General features: G+C 33.7%; 1 protein-coding gene across 1 annotated transcript in view; it reads left to right on the forward strand.

Annotated features, from left to right (window-relative positions):
• LOC149781636 (ER membrane protein complex subunit 1-like) overlaps positions 1-18,019 on the forward strand; it is a 93,910-nt gene extending 75,891 nt beyond the window's left edge. The window contains exons 23-25 of the mRNA XM_089935700.1: positions 2,121-2,205; positions 5,498-5,646; positions 12,935-18,019. Of these exons, the coding sequence (XP_089791826.1) occupies positions 2,121-2,205; positions 5,498-5,646; positions 12,935-13,095 (395 nt within the window). The 3' untranslated portion in view covers positions 13,096-18,019. The remainder of the gene's footprint in view (positions 1-2,120; positions 2,206-5,497; positions 5,647-12,934) is intronic.
• The last annotated feature ends 6,663 nt before the right edge of the window (positions 18,020-24,682 follow it).

Genomic DNA, 24,682 nt, shown 5'->3' on the forward strand with positions numbered 1-24,682 from the left:
GTGATGAATATGTTTAAATATGTTGCTTATTGTACCCATACAGTTTATATATCAGCTTGTACACAGAATAAATTATTACATTGTGGTTAATAATGTTAATGCTTTTTGCAACAACGTGATCAGTAGTGTTATGTTTTGTATTACATTGTGGTCAGTAATGTTAAACTTTTTTGTTATAACATGGTCAATATTGTTCACACTTTTGGTTATATCATGGTCAATTAATGCACTTAGTTACATCATGGTCAATAATGTTGACACTTTTTTGTTACATCATGGTCAGTAATGTGAATACTTTTTGTTACATCATGGTCAATAATGTCATCACTTTGTTACATCATGGTCAATAATGTCATCACTTTGTTACATCATGGTCAATAATGTCATCACTTTGTTACATCATGGTCAATAATGTCATCACTTTGTTACATCATGGTCAATAATGTCATCACTTTGTTACATCATGGTCAATAATGTCATCACTTTGTTACATCATGGTCAATAATGTCATCACTTTGTTACATCATGGTCAATAATGTCATCACTTTGTTACATCATGGTCAATAATGTCATCACTTTGTTACATCATGGTCAGTAATGTCATCACTTTGTTACATCATGGTCAATAATGTCATCACTTTGTTACATCATGGTCAATAATGTCATCACTTTGTTACATCATGGTCAGTAATGTCATCACTTTGTTACATCATGGTCAGTAATGTCATCACTTTGTTACATCATGGTCAGTACTGTTAATACTTTTTGTTACACCATGGTGAGTAATGTTAACACTTTTTGTTACATCATGGTTGGTAATATTAATGCTTTTTGTTACATCATGGTCAGTAATTTTAATGTTTTTTTATTATGTCATGGTGAATAATGTAAACACCTTTTATGCACCATTATTATGAAAGTCAGATACATGGGTTATAATGACAAGCATATCACTCTGACACAAGTGTGAAGCTGCATTCGGTGAAACACTTGTTTATCTTACCATGGAAACATAAAATGGAAAGTATTGTTTAAGTAGTATACATGTTGAGAATACTTGATCCTATGGAACTTCAATATATAAAAAAGTATAAAATTAAAAGTGCTTGATCATGGTGAACTTCAGTATATAAAGTAGTATAAAATTGAGATTGCTTGACCATACTGTACTGCAATGTAGAAAGTAGTGTAAAATTGAGGTTGCTGGACCATAGGGTACTGCAATGTAGAAATTAGTTTAATATTGAGGTTGCTGGACCATACTGTACTGCAGTGTAGAAAGTAGTATAAAATTGAGATTGCTGGACCATGCTATACTGCAGTGTAGAAAGTAGTATAAAATTGAGATTGCTGGACCATACTATACTGCAGTGTAGAAAGTAGTGTAAAATTGAGATTGCTGGACCATACTGTACTGCAATGTAGAAAGTAGTGTAAAATTGAGATTGCTGGACCATACTGTACTGCAATGTAGAAAGTAGTATAAAATTGAGATTGCTGGACCATACTATACTGCAATGTAGAAAGTAGTGTAAAATTGAGATTGCTGGACCATACTATACTGCAATGTAGAAAGTAGTGTAAAATTGAGCTTGCTGGACCATAGGGTACTTCAGTATATAAAGTAGAATAAAATTGAGATTGCTGGACCATACGGTACTGCAATGTAGAAAGTAGTGTAAAATTGAGATTGCTGGACCATAGGATACTTTCAGTTTGAGTCTTACAGAATATATCAGCAGATGATCCAAGTTGAATCTTTTCAACATTGCACTGGGAGTTGTAGAGGCTGCATTATCTTCTTAATTTTCTGTAACAGAAGTTGCTTTCATGGATCATAATGTACTTTTGGACACGTAATTATGTTTGTTATAATTTATTTATTTTTTAAATTAACACTGGCAGAATCCAAATCTGACACTGGTACACAGATATATGAATTCAAAATGCAAGACAATGTTTTGCTCCAATTAGAACCTTAGTATTTACTTGATGGGTAATTGTTATATATTAGTAATGATGAAACAGTCTACCCAGATATTGATTTATATTAATAATCAGCATTTTAAAATGTGTGTTGATTTCATGTTAGTCATTCGTTTTTTGTTGTTTTTCTGCAGTTGCACTAAAAACAGGAGGATTATTTACTCTACCAAAAGCACTCCTTGATCCACGGCGACCACCCACACCCACGCAGGAAACTATGTAAGATAAATAAAGAACCTGTCACTCACTGTAAATACATGTACATTAAGATTCTCATTTTTAACATGAATATTAAAAAAGGATATATTATTTCAAGTTGAAATATTATATTCTCCTAAAAACTTGATTTTCTTCATTAAAATCTTTAATGTTTCTCGTGATATAGGTTTTTAGAAGGGAAAAAACAAATGTATTCATAACTTTGAACAGTTAATAGTTGAATTGTAAGAACTTAAAAAAGTTGAACAAAATATAACTTTTGAGTGTTTCAGTTTGTACTGGTTAACTATATGGATCCTGTAAGTGTAAGTGTGTATTTATGACTTCAGGATCATGTCCAAAGTAGGTCATTTTGAGCTAGATTTCATAAAGAATGCTCACCAGATAATATGTACTTTTGAGAGAGTGACGTATGTAAGGTGAAGTAGTTCGCATTTAAAACATGCACAGTGATGAGAATGTTGGCATACCTCTATGCTACATTAATGTAATGTGGATGACATTTCTTTTGGATATTGTACTTTTGGAAATTGTACATGATTTAAGCACACTGCTAACTAAAATGACTGCTCCCTTGTGTTAAAAAATCAGCCTGAATTAGTCTAAAGTACACTATACATAGCAGCTATTAAAATAGGGAAAATTTATTTTGCCAGACTAGACAATACCAGCTACTGAAAGTGTAATAAATGAATTACCAAATATATAAAATGTAAAAAAAGTTATCGGCTCTTTTTTATACAATTTACCTCTGAAGTTCAGGAAGTGAAAATGACTAAGTAGAGCTAGCACTTTTTTGAAAGGTGCACATCTGAAGTAAGGCCAAGCTGTATACTCTATAACCCATAATACACCCATCAATCATACACCAAAATAAAGGGAATTAAAGGTTCTTTGATTATACCTAAGATATACAAGGTCTTTTTTAAATAGCCAGTATAACCAGTGAGGAAAGCCGGGGAGATTCTTTTTCTTTAAAATCCTAACCCTATGCAAAATACGAAACTGTAGAGCGCCACCAAAGAATGCTGTTAAGTTCAGAAGAGCTTATGGTATGACCTCTTGTCCATCATCCATCATCTGACATCCTTCTGCCTGTTAGCACGTGTGTTATTGCTACAACTGAACTACCTGGAGAATTGCCGTGAAACGTTACACACGTTCATCCCAAGGTCTAGTTGGTCCTGATTGATACTAGTATTGCTCAGACATCCAGTATGACCACCACAGCAGCCATCTGGAAATCATGTTGAACATCTTATTTACTATTCCTCCTGAATGAACAGTTACATCAACATGAGGTTTTCACTAGAAGACTTTTATGATGTTCATTTTGTCTTAAATAATAATTTTGCTGCTCAGATATTCAATATGGTCAACACAGTGGCCATCTTGAAAATCTTATTGCTGCTCATTCTAGATATAAAGTCAAGTCAACATTGGATTTTCAGTGGGAGACTTTTTATCATGTCTAGTTGTTATAAATGAAAATGAGGCTGATCTGACAGGGTATGTGAAAAAGCTTGCCAGTAGCTTCTCGAGGGTCGGTGGTTCTTTCCGGGGTTTTCCAGGGTTCTTCCTCCACCATTAATACTGGCCACCATGTACAGCCTATCATGTGCTGAAAAATGGCGTTAAACCCTATAACAACACCAACAACAACAAAAATCATCCCCACTGTCTTGAGTGACCAGATAAAGTTTGAAAGCCTTCATTATCATCTGGTCATTGTAAATATCATCTGACTCTGATTCCTCATCTGTACAGTTATTATGCAGGTGCTTATGTATAGATTGAGTTTGTAAATGTTAATTTGGTCATTCATTCTGTGAAATTTATAACAGGATGCAATTGAGTAGGTGTTAGTTTTGTTGCAAGGTCAAAGGTTAAGTCCATTAACCACTGTGTTACTTTGTGCTGAGCAGCATCCAGTCTGCAGCTTGATAATATGGTTGTCACTGACAGACACTGCCTTGATAATATGGTTGTCACTGACAGACACTGCCTTGATAATATGGTTGTCACTGACAGACATTACTTTGATAATATGGTTGTCACTGACAGACACTGCCTTGATAGTATGGTTGTCACTGATAGACACTGCCTTGATAATATGGTTGTCACTGACAGACACTGCCTTGATAATATGGTTGTCACTGACAGACACTGCCTCGATAATATGGTTGTCTCTTACAGACACTGCCTTGATAATATAGTTGTCACTTACAGATGCTGCCTTAATATGGTCATCACTTACAGACACTGCCTTGATAATATGGTTGTCACTGACAGACACTGCCATGATAATATGGTTGTCACTTACAGATGCTGCCTTTATGAGTTAAGTGATTATGGTCAAAAGCATACAGGAAGCTGTAGGACTCTGCTTGGCAATGAACAAAAGTATTCATACTCAGTCAGAGGATTCTAAACTTTAAAATAAAGTGCCAGTGCCTTCACACCAAGGGTTTATCAGCCCATGTGACATGGCAGATAACTAAAAATATCAGATGGGGATTAGAATAGGCTTGTGAATAAGGAAAATATAAATCCAATCAAACTTTCATTGCATCAAGTACAAACAGCGTTTGTACAGCAAAACACAAAATTGAACAGAAGTGTTATACTGTAAAAATATAATACAATTACATGTTGTTTGGACTTGTAGAAAAAGGGAAGCAGGATACTTACTAGTAGACACACATGGTAAATAAGATTGATGAATACCCCTTTATGGTGGTGATATTTAATGTATGGATAATATTTTCAAATTATTAGAATCCAAATAACTAGGTACAAGTATTGTGCAATGAATACTGCCAGGAAATGGATAAACACAGTGCATGCCATATATGCATTTGTGAATGAGAATAGTGGTTTGACAGTGTAGCTATATTTGAATTGCTAGTATTTGTACATATTGCAAAACATATATTAAGTTTCCAATATTGCCCCTTCAGTTCTGTCACTTTTTGTATGTTGCACTCACAAGGCAACCCTTACACTACATGAATCTAGTTTTCAGTATAACAAGTCGACTTTCAAGCAAGTATATATGGTATGTACACCATAAGTAAAGTTTGTGAGGTGTGGTTTACTGTGTTTGCTTGTTCATCTGTCAATAGCACTAGGGCCCCATTTTGAAAATGGTAGAAAAATCTTTATCGAGTTTTTTGTATTCACAGTTTTTGTCCAGAAAGAGTAACATGTATAAAGTTTAATTAAATTTTACAATATTTCGAAGCTAGTATCTGAAGAAGGCATTTTCATATAATATAATCTAATTATGCAGGGAGGAAGGCACCATACCCTACAGCCCCGATTTGCCAGTAAATACTGAGGGGATCATCAACTATAATCAGACTTTGAGTAATATACAAGGAATATATACAGCACCAGCTGGCTTGGAGTCTACATCTCTTGTTTTAGCTTATGGACTGGGTGAGTATGGACACATTTTTTTGGGATGCACACATAAATATTGAATTCTGAAACATCTGAGAACGGTCTAATCTGTTCTGATGAATATTTGACATAAATTTCCGTGTCAGATAAAATGCAAGGGCAGATGTCACTATTCAGCTCTATACTGGCAGATATTTTTTAAATTTTGCATATCATTTGTATGCAAGTAGCTTAGTTAAAGACAAAAATGAAATAGCTTATCACCAATATGTCAGAATACAATGGTGCATTCTATGTTTGGTCTGTGGCAATATGAGAATGTAAGAGATGGATAAATGAAGCAAACCTATATATAAAATAGGATGCTTATGAACAAAATTTGTTTTCATAATAGGAAATGAATGTTTCCATTTTGTGTTCATGTCAGTTTTGATGTTTATATTTATTCAGTGTATAAAAACATAATTGTCAAAATTATATGGATTTTGGTATTTGAGTGAAATGTATGCAAAGTGTAATATTTAAAAACATACATGCCAACCATTACGCTTTTGGTGTAATCATTTCGCTTTTTTTCACTAAATTACACCTTATGCATAAATGTATTTGCATTATGCAGTTTTGGTATATCTCCCCTCCAGAAAAATTAATAATGTTTTATTCTTTTTATTACTATCCTATTTTATCCCACAGACCGTATTGTAGAAAAGACTGCTTCTATGTAACTACAACATATGAGTACGCTTGTCCATAGACTTGCAAGGACTTTCCTAACAGTATTGTTCTGTTTATAGTAGCTGCCCTATTTCCAAGAAACAACTTTCAAACTTTTGACCTCAGTTTACATTTATAGCAGCTATATGGCTTAGTTAGGAGAGAAGAAACTGGTTTTCTAACTTTTAAACTTTGCTCGCAGATTCTTTGTTCTAATTCATATCTGGTACAGAACCAGTCTGTATGTATTTGGTGCTAAAAGTCGTCAGATTTATTCTAGTTGATACCTGTGTTAAAGCAAAAATGTTTTTCAAATAATTTCACAGATGGATTAGGAAAGACAAAAAAAATGATTCAGAGATGAATACATTAATTACACAATACAGCATTCAGTTCTATGGCAGCTTCACTGTCACTGCCCTTGCAGGCTGTGTGGAAAGGATTTTAATATTGGTCGTGGTGGTAAAACAAAGAAACCTTAAATTAGTTTGTTTTACTAACTCCATTAGTAAGGTAACTTCTATTTTTACAGCAGAACTAAATTGTGGACACAATTTTATAAATGTAGAGGCGTTATGTACAGAGTATTTAATAGAACATGGATGTCCCCTAGTGGTAGAAAACTACATTTGTCCTTTGTTCAAACGGATGTTTCCTGATTCCAAAATTGCAGAAAATATGCATGTGCAAGAACAAAATCATCTAATATTGTTAGGTGTTTAGCAGAAGATACTTCACTTAAAATTGCAGAAGCCATGAAAATTGGGCCGTTTAGTATTGCAATGGACAGGAGTAGTGATTATGATGACATAAAGTTGTACCCAGTCAGTGTAAGAAACTTTGACAATGAAAATGGCAAAGTCAGAGTGCTCTTCTTTCATTACCAGAATTAACAGGAGATTCCAGTGGAGAAAACTTTTTTTATTTGCTTGATAATGCTTTGAATAAACATAAGTTGGCAGAACTGTATGGGTTTTTCAGCTGATACTGAATCAGTGATGGCTGGAATTCATAAAGGAGTTGCATTCTGTATTTTGAAAAATGTCTCCATCATTGTACGTATCAGGTTGTCTTTGTCATATGATGCACCATGCTGCATGAAAGGCTGCTGATAAATTAGAAAAACTCCTGAAGTATCAAGTTGACACTCTACCTGACAATGTACTTCATACCAACAGAGTTGATTTTTTTATCTTATTTCCCAGCTAAAAAACCCAATAGCTGGAAGATATAAATTTCATCTTCTTTGTCAGGTTATGAAAGGTTATGAAAGGAATATTGGTTCTTTACCATTCTAATGCCAACTGTGTGAGATTGTTCAGCACTGTTAACAAAAATATTACTGAATTCAGATCCAGGCTCTGTAACTCAGCACTTAGTGCTCTACTGGTGTCCAAAACATTCATAATCTCAGCTGGTACAAAGTGTTTTGAAATGCAGTATGAGGGTGTTGTTTTTTAAAGCTCAAAGTGTTATATGCTAACTTGAAACAGTAATTGATGTTATAATTCCAGAGGGATAAATAAATCATTTTGTACATATGCTCATTGAATTTTATCATGTTATATGTGGACTACTCTTTTTCTACTGAGATTACTATTTTTGTCCACTTGGAGTACTCTTTTTCCTTGCCAGGGGTTGGCATGTATGTAAAAATGTACAATTGGAATTTTTCCAAAATACTGAGTATAGGGACATAATGACTAGTTGATTTAAAGTATCAGAAATATTTTTTAGGTCACTAGCCTTACCAAGAGTGTCATGTCCATTTTTTGGATCAAATCCAAATGGAGTTTACACTTGACATCAAACATTCAGTTAAAACAAGTATTTGTTACATACCCATTTAATTTTAACGACTCATCAGGCAATCAGTGCAGATATTCAGACCATATTTCCATTACACACACCGAAATCGGAACTTGTATGATGTCTAATGTGATGCCTATTTGTGTCTCTTTATTCAGCATGATACCCTGTTGTGTTGCATTTTTCACACTTCATTGTGTCTCATTATTTATCATCACATCCATCTGTGTTTCAATATTCATCATCACACCCCTTTGTGTCTAATTATTCATCATCACACCCCTTTGTGTCTCTTTATTTTCACACCCATGTCTCATTCATCATCACACTCCTTTCTGTCTCAATTTTCATCACAACCCATTGTGTCTCATTCGTCATCACATCCCATTGTGTCTCATCCATCATCACACCCCTTTTTGTCTCATTCATCATCACACCCTGTTGTGTCTCATTACCCACCATCATATCCTTTTGTTCCTCTTTATCCATTATCACACCCCCTTGTGTCTCATTCTTTATTGTCACACCCATTTGTGTCTCATTCATCATCACACCCCTTTGTCTCATCATCACATCCCATTGTGTCTCATCATCACACCCCTTTGTCTCATTCATCATCATACCCCTTTGTGTCTCATTCATCATCACACCCATTTGTGTCCCATTCATCATCACACTCCTTTGTGTCTCATTCATCATCATGCCCTATTGTGTCTCATTGTCCATCATCACACCCCTGTTTCTCTTTATCTATCATCACACCCATGTGTCTCATTCATCATGACACCCCTTTGTGTCTTATTATCCATCATCAAACCCCTTTGTGTCTCTTTATCTATCATCACACCCAAGTGTCTCATCCATCATCACACCCCTTTGTGTCTCAGTTTTCATCACACCCTTTGTGTCTCGTTCATTGTCACATGCATTTGTTACTCATTCATCATCACACCCCTTTTCCAGTTGTGCTGCCTTCATGTAAAGAGAAAGGTTCATTCTTTTTTCAAGGTCACAAACATATAACCTGTGACAGGTGATGAGAGCAGAGGTTTGATCCTCTTGCATTTCTTTCTTCTGACATCTGTTCTCCTAATGTTAATGTGATTGGGTAATTCATTTGAAGGAGAAAGGAATTTTAAAAATATATTATTTTCAATGAGTATACTTATACAGGCAAATTACTTTCAATCCCTCCCTTCCTTTCTCTCTTACGTGAGCATCCTATGTCCATTTTGCTCAAGCTAAAGTCGCACAAGCAGACATAATCTCATAACCGTCATTTTCAATTATTGTAGAAAAAATATATTGCATGAAAGTCATTTACTGGTTGTAATAAAAATTCAAACACGAAAGAGCACAAAATTCTCTATTTTGTCCAAGACCAACTTTTGGAGTTTTGTTGTATCACATGACTACTACGTTGATATGTGCTCTCTCACACAGGAAGCATACGAAGCAAAAAACCAGATGACTCTGCTTGATTAATTAGACTGGCCAAGTTTCTTGTAGTTGTTTTTTAAATAAATATGTTGAGAATTATGTTTTTTCTGGTTTTTACAAAAGGTATCAGACTTTCATTTAGTATAATTGAAATTTTGTACACCGACATTAAAAAGTAGTTTGTTGTTGATATCATGTGAAGTCATATGACTGTTAACGCAAATGACGAGTACCAGGCACATGCACATGATTCCGGGGTAAACTAATTGTGTACACACACCAATTAATGTGTTAGTTGGTGAGTGTACATATGATTAGTTTACCCTGGAATCAAGTGCCTATCATACCATGTCAGGTTTCATCTAAGCAGAGTTTCGTCTAATCTATCAGCAGAGTAAAGAGAATAACAATTATAATACTTGCCATTTTTGAGAAAATAAATTTTCTATTGATTTCATGCAGGTATAAATTGCTATAACCTAGTTTAAATTTGCTAGGCCCACTGGTAAGTATCTTACGGTGGCAGCAAGTGAAAAAATTTTTTTTATGTAATTGCTCTGAACCCACACTCTATCCTAAATGTCCAAGTGTGAAAAATGGGGTTGGACTATTCGGAGGAAACATGGATTAAAAAATATTGAATCTCTGAGCTGAACTTTGGAGTGAAACTATTACACAGTGACATGTAGCTTGAAGCATTGGTTTCAGATCTTAAATAGAACGCAGGAGAAATGAGAAAATGTTGTCCGTTTATTATATATTAAGAAACAATAAGAGCGCATGTATCAATACAGGTTTGGGGATTGGTTTATTGAACTACAAGAAAAGTTGATTTAACAGAAAATGCAGTCCTTGTTTATGCAACAATATACAATTTTGAATGTCTTTTGTCAAAATTTAAATCAACCCTTTTGTAAATGTTTTTAAATGATGGAATTTTAACAAAATCGTCTTAAGGAGTTTAGATTGGTTGCTCTAGAATTCTTTAGAAGTAAAGGTTTGAAAGGAAACAAAATAATTTTTGCTCATTATATTGTTTCCAAGTAGCAACATAATGCAGGTAAGCAAGGTAAAGTATTCTGTAATGGTTTTAAATGCCATTTTATAGAAATATAGTCAGATTTGTTTTGCGTGACTCATTTTGTAGTTTTGTACATGATCATCTTTTCTGACATATGTTTTGCAGTCTTGAAAGAGAAACATCTTCACATTTGGAAAATGCATGTTTTATAATCCAAAATGTTCTTTAATTCCATTCAATAATCGTTATATGTTAACCTTGAAAAAATTAATTTCATCCTGGAAAAAACCAAGAAATTTATATTTAGAAAAGCGTGGGGACCATGATTTTAATGAAAAGTAAATTAATGTCATTTTCTTCTGACTTTTTATGCAGTGCATTTATAAAATATAACAGGCAGAATACTAAAGAAGAATACCAAAATTTAAGATCGAAATGGATGGATGGCTTGAAAGTAGAACTGATAGTGGTTTTCTTGATCTGCAATATTGGAATAATCTCTCTCTCCCTCTCTCTCTCTCTTTCGCATCAGGATGTGCATACTGTACAGTATGGGTTGTCTTTACAATGAAAATCCTCAGCACCGGATATATTCCAAAGTAGAATATACATATAGCTTGCAGATAGTCTTTAAAAAGGAATATCCTGTATGAAGTGATACTTATCTACATGTGCACTATACCAAAGCAAAAATATATGCACTATTCCAGTTTTGTAAAATATGCACTCTTCCAGAGGAGGAATATATGCAATATTCCAAAGGAGTAATATATACACTATTCCAAAGGAGTAATACATGCACTATTCTATAGGAGTAAAACATGAACTTTTCCAAAAGAGTAATGTATGCACTATTCCATAGAAGAAATACATGCACTATTCCAAGAGTAATATGTGCACTATTCCAGTTTAGTAATATATCCACCATTCCAAAAAAAATAATGTATGCACTATTCCAAAAGAGTAATTATGCACTATTCCAAAGGCGTAATATGTGCAGTATTCCAAAGGACTAATGTATACACTCTTCCAGAGGAGGAATATATGCAATATTCCAAAGGAGTAATATATACACTATTCCAAAGGAGTAATACATGCACTATTCTATAGGAGTGAAACATGAACTTTTCCAAAAGAGTAATGTATGCACTATTCCATAGAAGAAATACATGCACTATTCCAAGAGTAATATGTGCACTATTCCAGTTTAGTAATATATCCACCATTCCAAAAAAAGTAATGTATGCACTATTCCAAAAGAGTAATTATGCACTATTCCAAAGGCGTAATATGTGCAGTATTCCAAAGGACTAATGTATACACTCTTCCAGAGGAGGAATATATGCAATATTCCAAAGGAGTAATATATACACTGTTCCAAAGGAATAATATATACATTATTCCAAAGGAGTAATATATTCACTATTCCAAAGGAATAATACATGCACGGTTCCAAAGGAGTAATGTATGCACTATTCCAAAGGAGTAATATATATATTGCATATTATTCCAAAGGAGTAATATGTACACTATTCCAAAGGAGTAATATGTACACTATTCCAAAGGAGTAATATGTACACTATTCCAAAGGAGTAATATGTACACTATTCTAAAGGAGTAATATGTACACTGTTCCAAAGGAGTAATATGTACACTATTCCAAAGGAGTAATATGTACTTTTCCAAAGGAGTAATATGTACACTATTCTAAAGGAGTAATATGTACACTGTTCCAAAGGAGTAATATGTACACTATTCCAAAGGAGTAATATGTACACTATTCCAAAGGAGTAATATGTACACTGTTCCAAAGGACTAATATATACAGTATTCCAAAGGAGTAATATGTACATTATTCCAAAGGAGTAATATTTACACTATTCCAAGGAGTAATATTTGCACTATTTGCAGGTATTCTGAGCATAGAATATCAAGACAGTAGCATCTATCATCAATGAGATAGTATTACTTGATGAGTGGAGTACTGAGTAAAGATTGAGAATAATCCAGAAGTTGAATATTTAAGTCCATATGTATAGTTTGTTTTGGGGTTTTGTTTGGTCTTTTTTTCTAAATTTAAAAGTTTACATTATCGGATAAATGATTTAGAGCATGGATAATTAAAAATCAGACGGTAATCTAAAGGTGGCATATTTGCAATGCAAAATTCATACCATTTCGAATATTCCTTTATTGGGATTATTCCAAAATGTAAACTTACTACCCGATAAATTACACTTGTATATAAATACTCAACTTGAGATACATGTACTTTGATTTGAAGCAGAGCATGCCCTGATAAGCACGTGTTAAAATTCATTCCCTCATTGTTTATTTCAGATATTTTCCATACAAGGGTTGAGCCATCCAAGATGTTTGATGTTTTGAAAGAAGACTTTGAACATTGGATAATAGCCTCCGTTCTAGCCATAATGTTCTTGCTTTCTTTTGTAACACAGAAACTAGCAGCTAGAAGAGCTTTAAAAAGAGCATGGAAATGATAGTAGCTTTGCTTAGGTGATACCATATTGTCGACTTTATTCTTTGATTAGATGAGGTGCTTCAGTCACTTTGGAAATTAGGGTTATACAGGTCTCATTATTGAAATAAAAATATGAACAGGTTATACATAGCAATATTGGTGTCCATAGGTTTTATATAATAACATTGGAGTCCACAGATTTATATAAGAATATAGGAGTCCACAGGTTTTATATAACAATATAGGACTGGCCTTTTACTCCTGAGTAACTCGATAACTATACAAAACCAGAGTAATTTTGTGTATAAATGCTCCAAAATTTTCTTTATTCCAGAGTAATTTACTTACCATATTCCAATGATAAGTTCACACCACCCAACCCCCATTGTTGCACATTTTTGGCAAATCCCAAATAGCTTACAAGTTGGGGCCAAACACAAACAACATAGACTCTGATCTACCATTGTACATTGCTTATTCCTAACAAACTGCACAGATTTGGATCCACCAGAACATGTAGCAGCAAACTTCGTTTAGGTGCACCCACCCACCCACCTCTTTCATTGTCTTATCATTTGAGAAATACCGAAGTTATAGACAGGTGGTTGCACACCAAAAGTGAAATATGTTTGTAGTAAAATGTAAATATAAAGTGAGGGGACTTCTGCTCAACTTCCACTGACTCATGAAGCAATTTGGAAATCTTACTTCTAGAGTCAGAATTGTAAGAAGAATTGTCATTATTTTTCATACATCACTGCATGATTATTAATTATATGGCATTATATCTACTGCTTTAAAATGAAAGGAAAATTTCAGTTTTGTAAAACCTGATGCAGTATAACTTGATGACATTTAGAGAATGTAAAAAGTATGCCTACAAATGATAAAGATAAACACTAGGTAAGTGCAGACAGGTGAATGAAGCCTTATCCTGAGGTAACTTGTCCAGTGTAGCTAAGCTGATATTCTTTTACCTGTATCAATACAGAATATATATCACACAAAGTGTCTAGACAATGTTTCACTCATTCTTTGTGTAGAATCCACTAAATTACTCCCTGCTAAGGCAAATGAAGTCAGGAGTGAGTTACAATTTACTGTTGGAAATAGACCTTTTGTGATTTACAACCTTTGAAGTTACCACCTTTAATAAGTCCTTTAGGAATATATAGGTAATATGCAAACTGACATGGTAGAATCGACTCTTGAAGTGGAGTTGAGTGAAAGTAACACCTGATGAGCGAAGTATGGCTAGGGACCTGACATTTCACAGGCAAAGTTTACTAAACTACACCCAACATCACCATCTACATGCATGAGTGAAATTTGGTCATTATTCTTTGTTCCTTATGTAAAATACTTGGTTCATTGAAATTGAAAAGTGTAATTGAAGTAACTATATTCTAGTCCAGCTTGTGTTCAAGTTAGAAATACTGTATAGATTTCTGTTAATCTTATGTATAAAGGTTATGCATTTACAGAAATTATGATCATTCAATCATTACTTTGGAAAGCAAATCCAAGCTTGACATTCCTTTTGATTGACTTAAGTATTGCGAGAAGTGACGTGAAACTTCCAAATGCTGTAAATTATGTAAATTATTTTATCTTTTATCCGGAAGATGTGTCATACATAATCTTGTAATAATTCCTGAACATTTGTCGTGCATTGTTGTTTAATTATCATTGTTATGAAACTTTATTGTTTATTGAAGAGATTTTTCAGTTTTGACCTTGCAAAAAATATACAAGGCTTTATTAGTAATTGTTATGAGCTTAGATGAATCCTGATTTTAGCAACAGTCAGCAAATTATGGTGCATACATACATAGATTGGATACTTTATGATGCATAATTATGATTAGAAACATAATGAATGTGTAATATTCGTGCAAAATAATGATTTTGTTGTGGTTGTTGTTGTAGGGTTTAACGCCATTTTTCAGCACAAGATAGGCTATACATGGTGGCCATTATTACTCATTCAACATAATGAATGTGTAATATTCATTCAACATAATGAATGTGTAATACTCATTCAAAATAATGATTTTGTTGTTGTTGTTGTTGTAGGGTTTAATGCCATTTTTCAGCACAAGATAGGCTATACATGGTGGCCATTATTATTCATTCAACATAATGAATGTGTAATACTCATTCAGTCGCATTAGCAATCTGGACTTCTATTACACCAATTTTTTGTACAGAGTTTGCATCTTCAAACATTTGCTGAACATAGGGGAAATGTGTTAGGCAGAGTGGTCACTTTTTTCCCCCTGAGTGCTCACACATAAGTTTTTCCCCCAAAAAACTGCATGTGATTCTTATTCATACATGATCAATTATTAGATTGAAATTTAGTACACCGAATGCATGCAATAAAGAATTCATTAAATACACAAAAAGTCTGTACTAGAACAGCAGGTATGATTCCAATGCTTGAGTATGATGGATATCATAAACTGCATGTATTAAAAACCAGCTTAAACCTAGCCTGGGTTCAGTTTCACCAATACAAGACTTAAATTAAGTTTGGACTTAAGACATCTGACTGGTCTCTTTTAGGTCAGACTTAAACTTCTGCCAAACTTAGAACTGTCAGTGAAATTTAGGACTGATCTTGGATATTGAAAAAGGAAGAAACTAATTAGTAATGATATCCTCGCCACTTAACTAAACATATGATCTCATTGTTCTCCCCAGGCATTTTAAGCATATCAGGCTGAACATGATCAAATTGTTCTCCGATGGCCTTTTAAGTACGTATGGTCAACCATGCTTTTGAAAAATTACTTCAGGTAATTGGCATGCTTCAAACCTCTAATATGCCTTATTTCAAAAGCAGCATTATTTATAACTTTAAACAAAGTGATGTGAACTATATTCTGTGAATTTTGTGTCTTTAGTCTTGTATTAATCTTGAAATCATTTTTTTTATAAACATAGGAGGCAGAACACGGTCATGGTGCTAATTAAGTGATCAAACAATTAGTTTGTTCATTGGAGCCCTAGTCACTTAAAAATGAACATTTTAAATAATAATGGTCATAATTGACATGATTCGACCTGACAAACCCTGGATCTCATAACGTGTACACTTCTAACTCGCGGTCGTATTTAATTGTCTTTGTTGGAGATTCCTAGTCAAATGAGCATCAAACAGATAACTGATTTCCGTTAGAAAATGGATCCTGTACGTCTTACACTACTTAACACTGACATTTGTTCAAAAACATGGGTCAGACATATATGTCATAGTTGATAAGTGTCATATGTGTAAATGTTGATTCATTAACTCTTGAAGAAGAGTATTAGTAATCCATAATACTCGGCCTAACTGAAAGTAAATGGTATGAATAAAATCATACAGTTGTAATGAAATTTGTATCTTGTAAGTTGTGTGTAATATATAATATGTACTATTACTATATTATGCTAGGATGTGAATTACTGGATTTTCTAAGAGATATAAATGTGATAATTCACTGGAGTGAATTACCAAAAATATTTGTTAACTGCAGTAGACAGATATAGATAAAATTGTGACAATAAAATTTTAAATGCTCTTTTGACAATGGTTTGTTCAAGTGGTAAGTGTGGTTGCCAGTCATGCTTGAGGTCAATGTTCAAATCCCATAGAGTGCTTTTTTATATTTTTTCATTTTGTTTTTGTTTTATGTACATTTTTACCTTGAATTAGGAAGGAAAGTTATATTACTACTGATATTTTTTTGTGTGTGAATAGATACAAAGCACAGCAGAACATTAGCATAAACAGATGACATTATCTCGCATGATACCATAAAAAAATTGGCTACTTTAATTTATCGTAAGTATTGCTAGCGAGTACATTTGAGCAAAAAATAACAAGAAAATTTGTTTGTTCCAAGTGAATAATATAGTTCTTCACATGGACAAAAAACTCCAGTAATTTCAAGTATGGCTTTCACACACTGAATGAAATATATGCATTATTCTCTCAATACAAGCAAATATCCTTTAATAGAAATATATTTAAGTCATGCATTTTCCTGTGCATAATTTTTGTCAATGGGATGCATTTCTTTTTTATTTGTGTTCATATATATACTAGAAATAATGTTTACCACTTCCTCTTTGGTACAGAAGGAAAGTTTTACTTAACTTTGTAGAAACCAGGTTTAAATCTATTTCAGAATCAACATCAGCAAACTGTATGACATGTTCTTAATATTTTACTATTTACATCTTAATATTATACTAATTTTTCATTAAGACTGTTGTAACTGTAGTACTTTTCATTTAAAATGTTTATGGTCCAAGAGAACTTTATATTCCATGGTGGCATTAAAGCCCAAGAGAGCTTTTGATATTTCAAGGTGATATTTAAATGCTTAAGGCCCATTTAAAGGTGGCATTCATCTGCTTAAGGCCTATATCAAGAGGCATTCAAATGCTCAAGGCCCATATCAAGAGGCATTCAATTGCTTAAGGCCCATTTCAAGGTGGCATTCATATGCTCAAGGCCCATATCAAGAGACATTCAAATGCTTAATGCCCATATCAAGGTGGCATTCATATGCTTAAGGCCCATATCAAGAGGTATTCAATTGCTTAAGGCCCATTTCAAGGTGGCATACATATGCTTAAGGCCCATGTCAAGAGACATTCAAATGCTTAATGCCCATATCAAGGTGGTATTCAAATGCTCAAGGCCCATATTAAGAGGCATTCAAATACTTAAGGCCCATTTAAAGGTGGAATTTTTGTGCTTAGTTTTTTTTTTAAATTTCATAGTGGCATTCCAGTCAGAGCCTTTCATTAGAACTGATCAAATCCATTTTTAGTCAAGCAAAGGACTTGACTGATGTTCAGTATTTAAAAATGTATGTTGTATATCTAAAATATCTTGCAGTTATATATGTTCACATAAAATAATTTCTAATAAAAAAAATAACTGACCAGTTGTATTAGTTGTGGCTATGACTCCTTTACTTCACATCTTTGAGCATCGGTAGTTTTTTTATCTTTGGGGAGTGGCATGTTGTTTTTTTTGTTGTGTATTTAGGAATCATTCATTTATTTTATTCACTCACAGGTACAATATATACTCACAAGTGGAGTCCAACTGCACAGACCCGTAACAGCCATCATATAATGCTATGGCAGATATGGGTCTTTGCAGTTGGTTAGGAGTAACCAGTCAAACAATATAGACCCTGTATCTGCCAGCGCATTATGTATTATACTTAGACATCATCACTAGAAGGTTTGTCGAATACCATATTAAATGTGTTAACTTCAAGATCGTTACCTTCATAGTTAAGGTCATCACTCAGTATTCTTTTTTCAATTACTTTCCTTCAGCTGTATAACTTCAAAGCTGTTTGAGATTAAGGGATAATAGTATGACATCTACAGAAGCTGTATCACATAACAAATTGATGGGGAGGGGTATTCAAGGTGAAGGTCATAGTTCAATATTTTATATTTTACATCACATTAATATTGTCCAATCTCTAACTTTTGTGATGTTTGGGATTAAGGAGTGTAACTTGTTTTACCTGTATCATTTACAGGTTTGTTATATACCACACTGGGGGTGGGGGATCTTGTCTTCAAGGTCATTATCACGGTGTTGTCAATTTGTTTCTCACTTTCATTTTGATTCTGTAATTTTAGAGCATGTAGATGAAGGGATGAATCTTGGTATATAGCTATATAAAATCATCACTAAAATATTTGCCTTACTCCACAATTGGGGTCTTTATGGTCAAGGTCACATGCCATTATTTTCGGTTAGTTACTTTTACCCTTCTTGGATTCACGTTAGCTAAGTTGGTACAGTGTTGGACTCATAATTGTTTACAGATATTTGAGTTCAAGGTCTAGCCTTATTTACGAAATATTTTTCACGTTGCAACTTAGAGAAATAAATTATTTGTTAATTTTACCAAACTTGTTGGTTTTGCTTCTTTCACTTACTTGTTTAAGACCCTAGAGTCATAGGTTTTTATTCACCTATTATAAGAAAGAACATATGACTGACATGTTATGATTACTCTCTCTGCATGATTTTTTTTACCAAATTCATGTTAGTAACTGGAATTGCCTCCTATCTACAGTTACCAAACTTTGTTGATTGCTTGCACTTGGGAAAGGAAAAACTGTTATGACTCTAGGGTCATAAACTAAGTAAAAGAAAGAAGTAAATGTAACAAGTTTTGTAAAACTTGATAAATAATTTAATTATCAAAGTTATAAAATGAAAATTTAAGAGGAACTTACAGTATTTAGAATTGAATCCAAAATAATCCTAAAAGGTTATATTCCAGTCCCAAAAAATGAAATGTTCTAACTAAATTTCAGATCCTCGAATCTGCCAGTCTGCCAACAGTCCTAATGTATTACGATAACATTGTCCAGAACTCCTCTGAATAAAGTCACAAATTATCCCAGATTAATATTTTAATTCAATGAGCACTTTGTAATTCAAAGAAATAATCAGAATAAATGTATACTCTTGAACTTTCTCAAATAAACAACATTAAACACGTTAAACTTCGCAGACTGATTTAACACAAGAACATCTGAGATAAAAATCCAGAATAGGAATGAATTTATTACTAAGTTCTTTTCTTATATACACCTGCAAGAATCTGTTATGTCTATGTCACAATATACTCCACATAACAGATCTTACAACTCAGTTTAATATTTTGCAATACCGATTCACATTACCTATGTCGCAATAATCAACCAACTGACATTAACTAGCCAACCATAAATAACTCCAAACTAGAAAACCTGTTTCTTAGAATCTCTACATCTATTTAATAATCCTATTCAATCTATAGGCACTCTTAATATAACATTAAAAGAGAATCTATACCCATTTACAAAATTAACTATCCGATATCTTTGTGGATAATCACTTCAGTTTACAGTCATGAACAAAACAATTACAAGATATATAGATATACATAATAGAAACCCAATCAATTTTGGGGCCAAAGGTTATGGTTTAGCTGTCTAGTACTGAAAGAAGAAAACTGTTTTCCATTCAGTAAGAAGCCTATCAATTTTCAAATCCAGTGATGAAAGGTCACAGTCACTGACTGAAAGAAGAAAATTGTTTCTTCACAAAAACTGGAATTCTCCTTCCATGATAACAATCTTTTGTGGATAACTTGCTGTAAAGAAGAACTATGTATTTTCAGGGACAAATGATCTAAGGTCAAGGTCATTATGACTGAGAAAACATCAATGACTTCTGCACAATAACCAGAACTCTCCAGTATCTGGACTAATCTTTGTCTATCACTTTGATTAAGGAAGAGGCCAGTTCATTTGGGGTCTAATGATCAATCATCGTCCAAGGTCCCTAACTGACCACAACAGCATTAGTTCTACATCACAGACCTGGACCGAACTTGCAGGTGACTTACTCATTGGGTAAGGATGAAGCCTATATGGGTGATAGTTTCAAAGGTCCAGGCCACTGAAAGAGGAAAATATTTACTGCTAAAAAAATTGGGTCATCTGCAAACAAGACTATTAAAATAGGGTTGGCTTATAATATGCTGTTAATAGTACACTTCTTGAGAAGAGGTTTACAATAGTAATTTATACTTGAGAAGAGGTTTACAATAGTAATTGATACTTGAGAAGGTTTACAATAGTAATTGATACTTGAGAAGAGGCTTACAATAGTAATTGATACTAGAGAAGAGGTATACAATAGTAATTGATACATGAGAAGAGGTTTACAATAATAATACTTGAGAAGAGGTTTACAATAGTAATTAATACTTGAGAAGAGGTTTAAAATAGTAATTGATATGTGAGAAGAGGTTTAAAATAGTAATTGATACTTGAGAAGAGGTTTACAATAGTAATTGATACACGATGGATGTCGGACCAGGTAAGCTTAAACTTAAAATAGAGTTTAGAAGATAATGTTGATATTATTATTATTATTTCAATTTCTAAAGGAATAATTTGTTTTATTAGGTAAACCTGTATCACCTAGGCATGGTCAGCTTGTATTGTCCAGCAAGAGGTGATAAACAAATGTGGACCAGTTATGTTCCCAAAACCGCTTAAAATCTTAGAGTAGTAGTTGGTATTTTGGGCAGATAAACTGGTCACAAATTTTAACCAAATAAATGGCTGATTTTATTTTCTAAATTGATCCTTAGAGTTGTGATTGGTACATGGGCTGACAACTTGGTCACAAATTTTAACCAGTCCAATGGAATATATTTGTAGTAATCGATGAAAATTGGCTTTGATGAGTGTTTTGGATTTATCTTCAAAGACTCCAGACATTCCTCAACATGCGATTCAACAAAAGAGGCATTGGTCAGACAATTCTATTTTCAAAGGAGTTGTCTCAAAGTTGTATTTTAAAGGCAGCAAACTTTTTCAATTTGTTTTAAGTGTGGTCTGGTGGAGACAAATTTTATTTTATCTTTTGTTCAGTTTGTTTTGTTTGGGAACTACACAATGAAACAAAAAAATAAAATGAGATTGATCACCAGAATTGCATCTTCACAACAGACACATGCAAGAGCAGTTGGCCAAGAAACATAGGACAGTTGGATGCTTTCTGTTCAAATTTCTCTGGTGGTGTTGATTCCGTGTTTCAAGGTTTCTCTGGTTTTTGTATCTAAAACCATATTTGATCAGTTTTTTGTACTGGTCACCATATTTGATAGCATATTGGCATAATTTCTATAAAGTTGAAAGCTGTTCAAGCTAGGATGCTTAGTGTCAAATTTTGAAAAAATTCTCTGCAGTATTGGAGTTGTTTAAAGTTTTTTTCGAATTTTAGTAATTCCATCCATATTTGATGGTGATGTGGCATTCTTTTCAAAAAGTCTTCACGCCAGATTCTTTCTGACAACTTTGATCAAATTCTTTTCAGTGCTTCTAGAGATGCTGGCCACATTTGAAGGAATTATCATTATGCCATGATGATATATCTTAAATCTGATAAAATTTTGATAAACTCTATTTGTAAACAAGTTTTTTAAAGGAGGCTCCATTTATAGTAACAAATACCATATTTAGTAATGGATCAACATCATTTGCAGGAACTTGAAAGGCTTTTATGCTGTGTGCCATGTTTGGATGAAATTGATCAGGAAGTTTCTGCAGAGAAGTTGAACATTACACTTGCTTATGGATGATGGACAGGTTCTTTTGTTTTTGGTAATGATGGTCATATTTTATGACGGATCAGCTTCATTTATTTCAACAAACTTGGAAGGTTTTTATGCCAGAATGCTTAAGATAAATTTTATCAAATCAAATTCTGTTCAGCACTTTTAGATAAACCATTTAAACTCTTTTCTCTGCTTTTAGTAATGACAGCTATATTTTAAGGCAGATTACCCTAACTTGCATATCTTAACAAGACAGTATTATGACCAAGTCTTAATATCTGTAACAGAACAAAATAAAACCAACAATTTTAGTAAAATCAGCAAATAATGTATTTATCTAAGTTATCAAGAGAACATTTAAGAGACAGTATTGGGAATTAAATCTCGGAGAATCCTAAATGTCCTAAGTTAAAAAGTATAAAATGTTTGAATGAATTCCAATAGTCATAAATGCCCGAATGTACCACAGTGATGCAATCCAGAATCCCTTTAAACAATTCAAAATATTTCCAAAATAACATGTTAATCCAAATTCAGTGAGCACTTAGTAAATCCGAATGAATAAAGTAAATCCAATGAATAATTGAAATAATTCCTATCAAATTATATCCATAATGTCACTTGGCTTTACTGCCAGATGAGCTTGAAACTGACACCATTCCCTGAAAATGGCTTTTAGCCACCATTTAATCATATTCTTTAAGAGAAGATAGGGACAGATTTCACACCGACCTGCACCAGAAAAGTCTTACATAAAGCCTACCATCAAAGTAAATGACCAAACCATTATGGCAATGGATAAGTTCACCTATCTCGGCAGAACACTGTCCACATCAATGATCAAACCAACACCAGAATTGCTGAAGCAAGTGTGGTCTTTGGGTATGAGCAGAGAGGTATCAGTTTACAAAAAATGTAAGGTCTATAAAGCCACTGTGCTGCTAATCTTGCTGTATGTTTGCAAAATGTGGATATGTAATGCCATGTCAAGACGCTGAACCATTTTCACATGGGTGGCCTGAGAAAAATGATGAGGATAAAATGGTAGGACTGGGTCCCCAACACTGGCATTCCAAGCATCCAAACTCTGCTAATGAAATTACAGTTGAAATGGGAAGGCCACATCACTAGGATGTCAGATAAGATTCTACTTCGAACTGAAGGAGGGAAAGTAATCACTTGGCGGTCAGAAGAAATGTTTCAAAGATTCCCTCAAGACATCCTTGAAATACTTCAACACTGACCCCGAGTCTTGGGATGATCTCACACCGGATCACTCCACCTTGCCAAGTCTTATCCATACCAGAGCTACAGATTTTGAATGGAGACCTGCACAGGCAATAAAGAAACACTAACAATGTAAATCTAAGAAATGCAACAAACCCAAGTCGCAGTTCTTGTCATGTGTGCCACACAGTTCTTGTCAAGTGTGACACAGACAGTTCTTATCAAGTGTGCCACAGAGTTCTTGTCAAGTGTGCCATAGACAGTTCAGATTGGCCAGATTAGCTACTCACATACTCAAAGAAACCAAACCAGTTAGTGATGTCATGGTCATCTTCGAACTTGAAGGACAAACAACAAAAAATGGAAATAGTGCCAATCTAGTATCCAATATGGCAACCATGGTAGTAATCTTGCAAATCTTATTATCATCCTTCATCCAAGTCATTTCAACATGTCACCAGAATCCTTATGATGTTGTGTTGATCCTAAAAAAACAATGACAAACAATATGCAGCAGTATGTCCACCACAACAGCTAATTGTAAATCTTGTCATCTGTAAATCTTGTTATCTGTAAATCTTGTCATCTGTAAATCTTGTTATCAATGAAAAATATCCGGTATGGTTTATACACAACGCAGTTAAATGGAAGAAATGGTCTTTTCTTGAATTGAGAAATTATGTTTGTCAGTAGAACATCAGTCCCTTCAAGGGTGTCTTGGTTCTGTTAGTAATGATATTTGATTGTGAATCAGTATTATTTGTACAAACTTGAAAGGCTTCTTTATTTGCATGAATCGGATGATGAATTAGCAACATTTGTATGCAGTTAAATGTTGTCATGGGTTTATTGAAAGTTTTCAGCACATGATCAACTATTCATTGCATCCAGTATATTTGACAGCCAAAGAACCCAGGATAAAACACTGAACCATGGGAAGGTACTGACAAGCTTTCTCACATATCCACATTTGAGTGACCATGCTTAGATGCTTCGTCAAATCTGGTTAAATTCTGCTTCATGGTTTTTGAGAAGTTGTTTGAATGTCCTGTTTTTAGTATTGATGGCCATAGTGGATCAGCATTATGTACATGTACATTTTGAAAGCCATATTGGATAGTGGATCAGCATTATGTACATGTAAATTCTGAAAGCCATATTGGATAGTGGATCAGCATTACGTACATGTAAATTTTGAAAGCCATATTGGATCAGCATTATGTGATT

The sequence above is a fragment of the Sinohyriopsis cumingii genome, chromosome 15 (genome assembly GCF_028554795.1).
Source record: "Sinohyriopsis cumingii isolate HCF-2022 chromosome 15, ASM2855479v2, whole genome shotgun sequence".
NCBI classification, from domain to species: domain Eukaryota; kingdom Metazoa; phylum Mollusca; class Bivalvia; order Unionida; family Unionidae; genus Sinohyriopsis; species Sinohyriopsis cumingii.